This window comes from Cetorhinus maximus, chromosome 8 (genome assembly GCF_964194155.1).
Source record: "Cetorhinus maximus chromosome 8, sCetMax3.hap1.1, whole genome shotgun sequence".
Taxonomy (NCBI): domain Eukaryota; kingdom Metazoa; phylum Chordata; class Chondrichthyes; order Lamniformes; family Cetorhinidae; genus Cetorhinus; species Cetorhinus maximus.
Genome location: NC_135886.1, coordinates 76,296,594 through 76,310,756, shown reverse-complemented (window position 1 = coordinate 76,310,756; position 14,163 = coordinate 76,296,594). Strand labels below are relative to the sequence as shown.

Genomic DNA, 14,163 nt, shown 5'->3' with positions numbered 1-14,163 from the left:
TTTGATTGTTTATTTTCTTCACAAACTGTAAAAAATCTTTTTAAGTCTATCCTCATATTCTACAATCTGTACTAGTATATGTGTTTGGGGCCCAGGGAATGTGTGTGACATATGAATGAGGGTTACGATTTACCTATTTTCAAAAATTCGAGCAGTAGGGTCAGTAAACCTACATTATTCTTTAAACTCAGGAAACCAGTCTGATTATTTCTTTATAATCTTAAAGCGTACATAGTGGGACTCCTGCAGTGTTGGCAAAGCACATCCTCGCTAAATTCACAACAAAACCCTGTTACAGCCAGACCTGGAGTGGTAAATTAGGAGAGTCAATTTTTATCTCTCCTCAAGTGGTTGTAACAGTGTACACATATTTCTTGGGGAGCTGCCATGATGCATTTGTCTTGCGAAAGTTGAAGCTACATGACATCTTTAGACCCATAAGGAGGTTTAAAGTGATGGCTGCTAGGAGACAAGGGATACACACTTCAAACTTGGCTGATGACCAATGAAGCCCATAGCACTATAATGAATGCAATTTTACCTCAGCATGGGCAGGATTTTGCCCTTGGCGAGGGTGCTTGGCAGGGCGGGTGGGGGCAGTCGGGAAGCCGACTGCTTCCCACAGTCGGCACCACACCTCAATCTTACGCTGGCGGGCCAATTAAGGCCCGCCCAGCATGGAACACGAGCAGCAGTGCTGAGCGCTGTCTGTGCAGGTGGGGGGAGGAGGGCGAGTGGGCCTCGCGCGAACTTCGCACATGCTCGCGAGAGAACGCTTCAATTTCCCTGATGCATGGAGTTGCCTCAAGGAAATGAAGCACTGTTTAAAAAGAAAATAGAGGAAATAAAATTGTGATAAAACATGTCCCCTCAGGTATGTGGTGCAGAACTCAAACCCTCTTTGGATGATTCTAAGGAAGAGTAGAAGACAAGGAGGAGGAAGGTGATGAGAGCAATGTACTTCTAGCTGCTCACATTGCTGCCTGGGATACCAGGGTTGCCCTTATTAAGCAAGTGTCACTTAGGTTGCACCAGTGGACCCATGACAGAAGCACATGCAATGGCCACTCTTCCCACTAACCCCCTCAATACTGCTAACACAAAGCAGTCTTGCGATCAACCAAGATCCCTTTGCACATCGCTGATTGGTCCCCATCAATTCACGTTTTCACATTCATCATCAAACAACTTAAAAGGTGACTTGCAACTCAGTAACCAAGAATGGGCAAGATGGGAAAGTGATGCAACAGAATAATGTTTATGTGATTCCATTAAACAACAAAAACATTATATTTTACCATACTCACCTGTGCATACCTGTATGCCACTACAAAGCAACACTCTTCCTTTTCCTATCGATCTTACGTAGTGCAGCCACTAAGGTAGTTCCTTGCTGTATGCCACAGGGAAGATCATTGCAAGGTTCCTTCTCAATCGCCTCTTCCCAGTGGCTGAAGAATTCCTCTAGATTCGTAGTGCGATTTTCGCCCATTGAGAGGCACCAGACATGATCTTCACTGTGGTAAATCCAAGCAAAATGAAAAGAATGGCACCGACTGCTGCACGTGGCCTATTTTGAGGTCACAAAAGCCTTGGACTCTGTCAACCATAAAGACTTATGGAGTATCCTCATCAATTTTGACTGCCCTCAGAAATTTGTCACCATCCTCCACCTATTCTATGATGACATGCAAACCACAATCATCACCAATGGAACCACTACAGATCCTATCTCAGTGAAGGTTGGAGTCAAACAAATCTGTGGCATTGCACCTCTTTTCCATCTTCCGCGCTGCAATATTGCACCTCACCTCCAGTAAACTACCCACAAGTGTGGAGGTAATTGACAGAACAGATGGGAAACTTTTCAAGCTATGCCGCCTTCAATCCAAAACCAAAATCACTCCAACCTCAGTCATTGAGCTCCATGACACTTGTGCATGTGCTCACCAAGAAAGTGAGCTCCAGATCATTGTCAACTCCTTCTCCAAACCAAATGAGAAAAAGAACCTTTCACTAAACACCTGGAAAAGTAAGTTCTTCTTCCAACCAGCTCGCACAGCACAACACCTACCTCCCCTATTAAGATCAATAGTGAGATCCTGGAAAACGTGGACCATTTTTCATATCTTGGAAGCCTCCTCTCGATGAAGGCAGACATTGATGACAAAATTCAGATGCTTCCAATGTACCAGCTCAGCCATCGGCTGACTGAGGGAAAGAGTATTTGAGGACCAGGATCTCAAACCAGACGAAGGTCATGGTTTACTGGGCAACACTCCTATATCCTTTGGAGACTACAGCAGCCACCTCAAAACACTTGAGAAATACCATCTGTCGTACCTTCACAACATCCTCCAAATCCGATGCCAAGAAAGGCGGTCCAACAGCAATGTCTTCTCCCAAGCCAGGATGCCCAGCATGGAGGCGCTAATCACTCAAACTAGATCCACTGTGGAGGACACTTCATTCATATGCCTAACACCAGACTTGTGAACCATCTGCTCTACTCAGAACTTGGTCATGTCAGGACACTCCCAGGAGAAGAGCAGAAACACTTTAGGGATGTCCTCAAATCCCTGAAGAAATTCAAACAACCCCAGTGAATCATGGGATTCCCTGGCTTGTAACCAACCAAATGGAGAAGGTTCATTTGGGAAAGCACCAAACATATTGAGACACTTCATCGGGAACACACAGAGGTGAAGTTGAGGCGTCGGAGAGAAAACACAAAACTCCAAATAACTCATCTTCCCAACCCTTCAAGCACAAACTGACCCACATGTTGCAGAGTCTGCAGATCGTGTATTGGACCTGTCAGTCATCTCAGAACCCAACGAATTTAAGTGGAAGCAAGTCATTTGAGGGACTGCCAAAGAAGATGCTACCCGTGTCTCGAGCAGAGGTAGAGGCAGGCTGCTCAGATTCATCCTCTGACTGCTGAGATGCTTTTGTGAGACAACCTCTCGGGTTTTGGAGACCATAAAGGCCCCACCAAGGACTACTACACTTGCAGCAGTGAAAGGGAAAACTCAACCATTGGGAGACAAAGCAGCATGTCAGCCACTGATTGTGGGTGTGAGAGAACGGGTGAAAAGTGTAAGCACTCATGTGAAGTCCCCACTTCGATGTCCCCTTTTGTCATCACCCCTCTCAAGCTCCAGTGCATTTCATTGCTGTCACTGTATTGGAAAGCATTTTTGTGCATAGTAGCTTGACATTGTGAGATATCTGAAATCCTATTTAATGTGGCAGATTTGTTGGTATACAAAGCATGCATGGCTACAGTCAAGACATACATTGACTCATTTGATTTATGTGTTTGACGTTCCATGATGCTGACCTCTCTATCCATGCAAGGAGACATCATCTCAATGTCCTCCATCATCAAACCACATATGCTAGAAGACTCTTCCATTCTCTCCACAATCACAGTGTGCTTGGAAGATCAGCCAATGTGTCGAAAATTCTCTGCTGCTGCTCATTAATTATCATTTTCATTGATAACCCCCAGGGTACAGCATCTGTGCCTAGCTAAGGAGAACTTGGAGAGAGCTGCATGCTCTGATAAGGACTCTCCATTGCTATCCCTGTCACTACCATCTGCTCTTGCTCACTTGTGAAATGTGAGTCATTAGGTAATGTCCCAACTATTTGTCTAAGTGGGCTCACCAAAGTGCGGTATCTCAGCTGATGCATTGTATAACTAATTCTGTAATACCTTCAAAACCCTCCATGGCCTCACCCCTCCTTACCTCTGTAATCTCCTCCAGTTCAACAACCTTTTGAGATATTTGCATTCCTCTAATTCCCACCCCTTCAACATCCCTGATTTTAATCACTCCACCATTGATGGCCATGCCTTCAGCTACCAAGGCCCTAAACTTTAGAACTTCCTCGCTAAACCTTCCACCTCCCTACCTCTCATTCCTCCTTTTGTCATCATTGGTTTCCCTTTGTTATCGAAGACAGCTGTTTCTTGCATGCATAGAGTCATCTGTTGTGTCTTCCAATGTGGCTGTGGGGTCTGATTGCAGACCTGCATGGCTTTCCACAGTACAGGCAAGAATTAATTATCTGATATTACAGTCTTTCTAGCTTGCCTTAGGTCCTTTTCTGCCTGTGTTCTTAGCTGTTCATAGGTAAAAACAGCACTACTTGAGATTGTTCCCCAGGTAGTTCTTTCTTGTACATTTTTGTTTCTCATTCTGCCACATTTCCTGAGGTTCACTTTCAAGGAGTCTTTGAACCTTAATCTCAACCTACCTCACAGGCAGTGTCCAAGTTTGAGCGGTGAATACATCCATGGGGATTTTATCATCAGTCATCAATCTCCACTCCACTTCATCTGAGCTGGACTCTGATGAGTGCTTCAATTACAGACATTTCTGCTCTTTGAAGTACCTCAGTGTTGGATACTTTGTCCTCCTATTTGATCCCCATGGTGTTCCAAATGCATCTCACGTGGATCCTATTGAACTGCTTAATATGCCTGGGGTAGGTAGTCCATGTCTCACAGGAATCTAGGAGGGAAGGTATCACCACAGCTTTGCACACAGCAAGTTTGATACCAATTTTCCTCCATAGTCTCTTTCGTAAATGAGCAAATATTGAGCTCAGTCTGGCAAGTCTACTTGCCACCTCACTGTCAATGCAGACATTTCGGAGATTGTGCTTCAGAAATAAGTGAAGTTATCTACAACCTTCAAGGTTGTGTCATTGCTAGTTATGGTAGGTGGGGTATAATCAGAATTTGATGGTGGTTGGTGGAGTATCTCTGCCTTCGTTAAGCTAATGGCTAGCCCATGGTCATCTGCCGCTTTTGAAAAACAGTTCATGATCCTTTGAAGGCCATGCTCACAGTGTGATACAAGGGCACAGATATTGGCAAACAGCAATTCCCATATCATCAACTCTGATATCTTAGTTGAGGATTTCAGTTATCTCAGGTTGAAGAGATTGTCATCTGTTGTGAATTGGATGTATATTTCATCAACACTTCCATCAAATTCTCCAGAAAACATGGCAGCAAAGGATATACTGAAGAACTCAGGGACCATGATACATCCCTGCTTTACACCAATTGTTACATCAAAGGGGTCAGTGTATTCATCATAGTCAGCGACACCCTCACCATTATTCCAGGCTGCTGTATCAGATTTACAGCTCTATCAGGACATCCAATTTTGGATCAGACTTTCCACAAGGCCATGTCAAAGGCCTTCATCAGGTCAACAAAGACATGGTAGAGTCCCATCTGTTATTTGTGGCATTTTTTTTGTATTTGCTGAAGGGTGAAGATCATGTTGCAAGTGCCTCTGCCTTTCCTGAACCCACTTTGGCTTTCTGGCAGTACACCTTCTACTATGCAGCTTGCAAGTCTGAGGAGCTGAATTTTTGCTAGAATCTTACCAGCTACCACAAGCAATGATATTCCCCTGTGGTTGTCACACACAGATTTTTGTCCTTTCCTTTGCACGAGTGAACAATTGTGGCATTCTTGAACTCCTGAAGAATGGTTTGTTGATCCCACAAACTTTGATATAATTGAGTGAATTTGATGGTTAGCTGGGGTCTCCCAGATTTGTAAATTTCTCCTGAGATCCCACCTGAGCCTGGAGGTGTCCTTGAGGGTCAGGACCTGATGGCTTTATCAACCTCCATAACAGACGGTTTACTGTCTGGGTTTTCACATTTAAGCCGGTCTAGAAGTTTGTCTATAACTACCCCATTTACAGTGAATGGGTGGTAGCTGCTTGTGCACAGCAGCGGCCACACCCCGGTAACTGTGTCAGTTTCTTCTTTAAGATATTCCTTAAAACCTATCTCCTTGACTGAGTTTTTGGACATCTGCCCAAATATATCTGTATGTGGCTCAGTGTCAAATTTTATTTTATAGTGCTCCTGTGAGGTGCCTTGGGACATCTCATTACATTAAGGGCACTATATAAATGCAAGTTATTGTTGTTGTCATTGCACCCTCAGAAAGATTCAGCTCCTCTGAGAAATCGGCAGCTGTGTCTTTCACCAACTTCTGTTGGATGCCTTAGGCCCTTTGGAGATAAAAGACATGAGTTAGTACTGGCAAGGTAGGAATGTGTCACATCTTATTGTTATGAAGATGATCATATTTCATCAGTTGAAGTCAGTATAACTGAGTGCCGTATGACATAGGGGTTGCTGATATTTAATTTTATCACCAGGTAGCTGGGAGCTCTCCATCTCCAATGGCTAGAGACACCAAAACTCCAATGATCTCCAGCGCCTCTTCCTCTGCATTTGTGAACTGGGAAATGTGGAGGTCCACCTTCGCTTCTCTCTCTCATGTTCTGAGTTCTCTTCTGCAAAGAGTGAAAGAACATATCTTTGGCTGAGTGTTATGGCATGTGTTCACCTGATGGATGGAGTGCCTTTGTTGAGGGTGACTATGAGGTAAATGCATAAAAATGTGTGGCAGTGGTGGATGAGTAGATGGGAATTTGAGGAAGTACATAGAAAGAGAATGAGAGCATGTGCAAGATAACTGGGTGTGCGGAATGATGTGTCATACGTTTCATTAGGCATTGTAAGGCAGCGTTGTGATAGGCACAGCAGGGTGTAGGTGAATGTGCAACTTTATTCACCTTTCCTGGTTAAGTCATTAGTGATTCCCGTACTGAATCCAAGAGTTTGGCACAGTATTCTGATGCCCTTGCAGTTCACTTCCTGAACAACCTGTAGCCATGCCTTCTTGGTTTGATCTCTGCAGCTCCTTATAGCTCCCAGCATCACATCATGGCAGGTATCACTGAAATAGGTACAACCTTTCCTGTTTCACATCCAATATTAAAGTTCCTTTTCCTTGGTTGCAAACACCAACTCCTCCAAATTGCATCTTTGAATTGGCCCTTTAAATACTGAAGTTGGGATAATACCATGCAGGTCCTCATCATGCCCACTGCTGTGTATTGAAAGCCAAACTCTGAAGTAAATGCTAATGCAGAGGTTGAGTTAAAAAGCCACTGACGCACAGACTGAATTTCCTTCCAGGTTTCTGCATTGCCAGAACCCTCCCCACCCTCCAACGCACCCACCCCCACAACCTCCCAATGTATCTCCAAGTAAATTTCGTGGCTTCTATCTCAGTAAAGATTCTTCAATCTGGTTGGTTAAAGAAACATACAGTTGCTTGCCCTGTTACACAGGTCCCAGCTCTTTTTAGGGTGCACCATGCTGTTTTGGCTTTCACACACGTTCCAATTCAAAAGCCCAACATGTCTGGGCAAGAGTAGTTTTAATAAACAGCTAGCACTCTTCATTCGCTGCTGACCGCAAACTCTCAGTCATTGTTATAATTGACAATTTTAAGATGTTATTGAAATATTTGTTCCGTGGCTTTTTCTTTAAAATCCTGTCTTCAGATCCCTTTGCACTAAGATGAACAGATGGCTCATACCTCTCCTCTTACCAATCTTGCTTTTTCATTGACCAAGAATATGTGTGCATCATTGAATCATATTTTGACATTGTTTCCCTTTCTGTGGTGAAGCACCTGACATTTTATTCATGCCACTTTTATATTACAGTACTATTACTTCAAATTGTATTAAAATCTGCCGGGGCTCAGACTCCAGCTACTGTGGAATTCATCCTGTTTGCAGCTCCACGTCTTTAAAGCTTAAAGCTGTTAATTTTCTTGCTGAATGTCTTTCTTGATGGCTGAGGAAGCTCCATGCAGGCTAACAATCTGTAAACTGCACTGCTGGCTTGTATGTGTGCCCTACGCACTCAGGAATCACAAGGCTAGAGATAATGGCAGCCAGCACCATTATTGGTAATATTTTCATTCACCACCAGCAACACTTCTTCAATTCCTCTGAAGTGGACATTTTTGCTTCATCCTTTCATTCTAACCACACAGATTAAATCAGGACTGTGTGAGATCTGTGTTTAAATAAGATTTTATTAAAACACAGGAAAACACTGTAGATATCAATTACAGATGGCAAGAAAGTCATGGTCTCCTTCACTGTTTTGCCCTGCAAGCATTTTATATACAAGTTATACGCATTTAGCTCAAACCTAAAAACACAAGACAACATCACGATTTACAATCCAGGCTGAATAGCACAAAAACAAAATAAACACTATTTAAATTCAATAAACTTTCCACATTGATATCTAAAATTTGGCAGGAACTGTTTTTTTATTGCATACTTCAGATTGTGGTAAAGTATATTATTGAGCAATATTGTCCAATCTCATACAAAAATTAAACTTTTTCTAGTAGGTGACATATTTTTAAAATGATCTGCTTTCTGGCTAACTTTATAGGTGAATGTTAATTCTGATTTTTTTCTAACCCTACCTTAAAGCACCAAGCTCAATGAGAACAACTTGCTTTGTTCAACTGAGCCTTGGTTTGATATTGATCCATAAGGAACCAGGTCTCATCTGTGGTCTGTGTTGAGTTGGCTGAACTCAATTGGACTAGCCACACTTCCTACTGCTGATCATAATCCAGGTGCCTCTCCTGGAAATAGCACATGAGGCTGGGTGAGAATATGTTTGACAACAACGTCAACATCTTATTTTCCTTCAAGCTGAGCTTCAAGTTGAATATCCTCACCCTCATGAAGACTGACTACTTCCACCCTGTATAGTTGTGTTCATCTAAAACCCTGCTTCCCATGCCCTATTCTACACCAAGTTTCACTCACCCATCACCCCTGCACTTGATGACTCACATTGAATCCTGGTACCTCAATGCCTCCAATTTCATCCTCTTGTTTAAATCCCTTCATGGTCTTGCCCTTCCCATCTGATTAATCTCTTCCAAAAACAACCAATCTATGATCTCTTGTTTATCCTCCACTCCTTTTATTCCACAAATGGCAACTGTGCCTTTGCCCATCTAGGCCCCATGTTCTAGACTTCCCTCCCTAAAGTTTTATGCCTCTCTTCTCCTTTAAGGCTTTCTTAAAACCAATCTGCTTGACAAAGCTTATTGACACCACTTGATAGATCTCCTTATTTAGCTCTGTGAGATTATGCTTCTGTGGAGCACCTTAGGATGTTTTAAATGCATTAGATGTGCAATATTAATACAAGTTGTTATTGACTTTAACTTGTATCACAGAGCTGAGAGATTGTATTCCTTCCTCTCCCTGCAGTGAACTTTGACCAAAGTGACCATCATAGAAATAGATCATTTTAATCTTTGTATGTGACTTTCCTCAAAACTTTGACATACAAAGTAAACAATGTACAAAATGAAAGCAAGTAAAAAACATATCATGGTCACTGGAAGAACCTGTAAGTAGAAATTTGAATTCTTAATTTTCTCTATTAATTTCTAAAAATCAACGTCCAAGTCCATTTAACTACAGAAATATTAATTATATAAAACTTTGTGCTATATCAGTTTATGTTTGAACATTGGGGATTATAGAACAAAGGATGTATGTGACCAAAGTTATTTTTACAATCTTAAAACATTAGAGGAGCAATTAAGGGATAGCAGCAAGCTGGTGTCTCAGCATGAGGATTGTGCCCATCTTCTATTCCCTCCCACAAGCACTGGCAGAAATGCACATACACTATAAGATTATGCTGCATTAGAAATTATGCAAATAAACAGACCCAAGAAAATTACAATCAGTTGGCACACCATAAATCTGGCAAAGCTGCAAAAGTTCCTAGTCATTTTGGACTGAATTTCACTACAGTTCAAAGATTAACAGCTAGGTTTCTTTACCTCGTCCTGTGGATTGGCCTAGGTAAGTTATAGACACCCTGTGAGGGGATGCAAAGTAGAGAGAAAATAGTTGGGAGGAGTGCCATATTATTACCAATTTGCTAGTCCCAAAAACTGCATGCAGTATAAACAGGCAGTATTTTGGAGTTGGCTGACACGAGGATATCAGATTTAAAATACATCCATTGTTTGATTTAATACTAAATGAGATTTTAGATCACAGGATCTAGTCTAATGATTTTGATGCTGGACACAAAAATTATCGATTTGTTGCTTTAAAAGGTAACTAATTGCACTAAATCATTAAAAAGAACTGGAAACTGATCAACTGATATTCGAGATACATTTCTGAAGTACTTAAAGGCGTAAATATTTTTGTGGGATTAAGCTCAATTCTTGTAATTTGGAAAAATTTAATATTTACAATGTGAAGGAAAATGCATGATACTAAATAACTGCTAGAATATGTTGAGCTCATTTTTAATTTCTTTTTATAGAAGAAAATTTCACTCAAACTGACGCACAAAATGATAAAGAAAACAGTAACTAATCACTTGGACGTCACCCTACCCTGAATGCACTGAGAAGAAAGGACTGGCCTCTCTCAAGTAAATTGCTGTTACCTAAAACTTCACAATACAGTAACATATGGTGACCACAGAAATTTTGCTGTTTTATCAAACTTCTTTCAATTTTATCATAAACTAAACAGTTTGGAACTTGATGATGGAAGGATGTTACATCTGATTTCTTGCATACAATATGCTTGTAATAGTTACAAATGGGTTTCAGTGATATGTTACAAAAAAGACAAGCGTATGGTCCAATAAAAATTAAGGTATGAATAGAGCACAGGCTACAAATGTCAGAGCCAGAAACATATTAGCAATCACTCCTGAAACATTTTTTCAAATCCATTCAACAGGGAATTATCAGGAACAAAGCCAATTTTGAATCTGATATACAGTTAACATCCCATTTGTTTTGCTTTTCCTTTTCTCACATATGTGGTAACCTGTGAGTAAATGGGATGGTCTAGTGTTCTATTTACAAAGACAATCTGACAAGGACAAATATCTCACAAAAATACTGCAGAGAGGTTAAGAGGCTAAGAAGGCTCATCAAATTTATACTCCCAAACCTCTCCCATGATCCAATGTATGTAATAAGAACCATGTATCAGCAGGTGACAAAAATTAATTTCATTTTTTTTCCAGAGTTCTGGGCAATGTTACAGGAGGAAATTCATTGGAAACAGAAACAATGCATTAAGTCGACTGATATTCAATGCAGCCTTTCTGCATACAAAAGTGGGACAGCTGCTGCTTGCACAAGAGGTTTTTGACTAAGCCTCAGCTTGTGAGCAAGATAAATTATCCAACAGTTGAAATAGCACATCTACGGAAACAACTCGGGTTAATAAAGATTTCTCTAACGTCAATGAAACTTCAATACATTGCCAGTAACTGAGTAACATATATAAGTTGGTTAACAACAGTGTAACTAGCATATACTATTACAACATGTTTACATTAGAAAAGACAAAGTTAATAATTCTTTATGTTTCATGTCAAAAGACTGACAGTAAGTCTCCTTTCAAAAGATTTATTCCATTAATAACACATGAAGCACAGACTGAACCCATGTCAAAGTAGCAATATTTTATTAAAATTAAATTTTCATTGGTGTTGGATCAGTAAGGAAATTTTAAATAGTTTCATTTCTAGAATAGTTTAAATTTGGTCTCATATTTATGCGACTTTCATATAACTTTTGAGTTTGAAAATCCTGCTGAAGTCATGAATATCCAGTCATTGCACTTGCAGCTGTGAGGCACCTTAGAATCCATTAAAGAGTAATTGATCTTTCACTAATTTCAAGGAAAGCAACCACTACAGCTTATTAAATGGTTATTTTTGAAGTTCTCCTTGAAACAAATTTTCACACTTACTTATCATTTGTAAACTCAGTTCTTTACTAGGGATAAATCATCGGATTTAGAATGTTTTTATCATTAAACTAACCTGCTGTTAAACTATGCTAATATATTGGACACTATTTGATTGCAGTAAAAATTTAATTTCTAATAGATTATAAACTTGTGTATCAAAAAGATAATAATTAATATTTAAGTAAAGATACAAATTAAACTGTGAAGACTTTGGCATTTGATCTAGTCACAAAATAGCTTTATTGTTAAATGATATCACATACGCATATCATAAGAAACATCAACGTTTATTTGGAAATATCTGCATAAATATCCTAGCAGAAACCCATGCAGAAATTATCCAAAATTTTACAACAGTAATTTCACTATGAAATTTTAATTTGTTTATCTTTTAAAGGCAACGCATTATTTGGCAAATATTTATTATAAGATACAAACCGTGTATCTTAGAGCTCAGAACACCACGTTGTCAGAAAATGGCAAATCTCTTTGAAGTTCACTGCTTTGCATTCTTGCGGCGATATCAAGGGGAATACTGCCCCCACTCTCTCGGATTAACCTGCCCTTTAAATATTCTTGGAAAGGAGCACATTCGCAGTTTGCTGTTGATAAAATAATGACGGTTCATCAATCCTCAACTGACATATCCAAAAATCAGTTGTTTTTTTTTATACCAACACTCTTCACTTTCGCCCCAGTTTCTTTGTCACTGACCATTGTGTTTTTTTTAAATTATTTTGCCTCAAACGCAATCAAGCTGCTGAAGGCACCGGGAGATGTGCCAATACCCAATGTGTACCAAACACATGCTTAGACTACAAAACTTTGTGCTCGTCTAAAAAATAATATATCAACTCAATAAACAGCATCGTGTTTTTCAAATAAAAAGGCAACAGGCAATAATTTAAAAAGTTCATCTATCCAAATGAATTGGAAAGCGTGGCAAATTAGGTGAGACAGCACTGGCACATGGAGGAGCACTGAGGGGCAGTTCTAGGGATAGTGGATCGGGTTCAGATCTAATCATTTGGGGAAGAGCAGGCAGAGGTTGGTGATGCACAGGTCACTCACGGTAGAAAATATACTCAGTGTAGCTGGTCCATATCTTGTCATCGGTCTGATCGTGAGCGAAGGCGCAGGTCCCGGTGGAGTTACAGGACACCATGTGGAAGCCAGCCTCTGCCAACCTGTCAAACGCCTGCTCCAGGAAAGTAAACTTCAGGTAATAACGGGACGTGTAGCGCTCGGGTGGCCGGTCCGGATCCCTGCTCTCGTTCAGGGTCTCCCCGAATACCTCCTTGGCCAAAGCCGTCTTCCCGCATACCATGATCCTGGCTACTCTTCTGAACTTGGCGTCGGTCTGGCTGTCCCTGCCCAGTGTGTAGGAGCCCCGGTAACCGATGGTGATGAAACCCGCTCTCCTCTCGCTCCCGGTACCGCTGGCAGCCGCCGCGGCCGAGATGATGCTGCGGATCGCATCAGTGCTGGGCGAGCCATCTTCGGTGTCACTGGGGCAGGCGTCGTCGTTAATGGAGTTCTGTTTACTGAGTTTGGGACTCAGCGTTTTGACCAATTCGGGAAGTGCGAAGTACTCGGCCTCCCTCTGCAGTCGGCTCCTCTCGGGGAAGTGATCGGGCAGCACCAGCTGCTGGTCCCGCATGTAATCCAAAATGTAGCGGAACAGAAAGCCGTCGCGGTCGATGAAGAAACGTCCCTTCCCATCCCTCGCCAGCCCTAAGCCGCTTTTCCGCCCGAACATTTGAGATAGGAGGGAGTCGGGCACACTCAGCAGGGTGGAGTAGCGGGTGATGTACACCTGGCCGCCGACATTCAGCTCGACAATCTCAGGGAAAGGTGTCTCCTCGCTGCCCATGATGGAGTTGGGGGTATCTGCCAGAGCCATTGCCGCGCGCTTTAGTGCTGAAAGAACGCGCTACCCGGCCCCTCGTGCTACCTCTGCCCGCTCTCGCGGACTCCTCGTGCTCTCTCCCTCCTCGACCTGCCTCTCAGTGAACTTTGAACAGAACAACAACAGCGCGTGTAGCGCGAGAGTCCGTGACGTCAGGGGGTGGGCGGGACATGGGTGGGCAAACTAATCAATTTGAAGCGGCGCGTGAATGCTATTCCCGGGAGCTCAGCCCTTGTGTTGCTGCCAATTGTCACCTGCATTCATCAGAACCGCCAACCAAATGTGTCTTCCTCTACTTAGCACAATTTTCGTTTGCAAAATAAAAAAACAAAATACTGCGACTATTGGAAATCTGAAATAAAAAGAGAAAATGTTGGAAATACTCAGAAGGTCGGCAGCAATTCTGGAGTGTTCAGCGGACCTGAAAAGTTAACTTATCTTCTGTAATTCGTTTTAGTGTGCTTCATTATCAGGCTGCTCCATATCTTTGGCGCTACAATCGGTTTCACTTTTTGATCACAAAGCTCACACTAATATTGGCAATTTTTGCAAACACCTTGGTACTTG

At 41.8% G+C, this 14,163-nt stretch overlaps 2 protein-coding genes across 2 annotated transcripts in view; both read right to left on the bottom strand.

Moving 5' to 3' along the window:
• Positions 1-4,045, bottom strand: part of LOC144683202 (uncharacterized) — a 63,641-nt gene extending 59,596 nt beyond the window's left edge. Inside the window, exon 1 of the mRNA XM_078546161.1 lies at positions 3,922-4,045. Coding sequence (XP_078402287.1) covers positions 3,922-4,045 — 124 coding nt within the window. The remainder of the gene's footprint in view (positions 1-3,921) is intronic.
• A 6,159-nt stretch (positions 4,046-10,204) lies between these two features.
• LOC144683745 (BTB/POZ domain-containing protein KCTD8-like) lies at positions 10,205-13,712 on the bottom strand. Its single transcript, XM_078547086.1, has one exon. The coding sequence runs from the start codon at positions 13,588-13,590 to the stop codon at positions 12,751-12,753; it is 840 nt and encodes a 279-aa protein (XP_078403212.1). The 5' UTR covers positions 13,591-13,712; the 3' UTR covers positions 10,205-12,750.
• Positions 13,713-14,163: the final 451 nt, after the last annotated feature.

Coding starts and splice junctions, on each gene's coding strand:
- LOC144683745 (XM_078547086.1), bottom strand. CDS start 13,590: ATGGCTCTGGCAGATACCCCCAACTCCATCATGGGCAGCGAGGAGACA.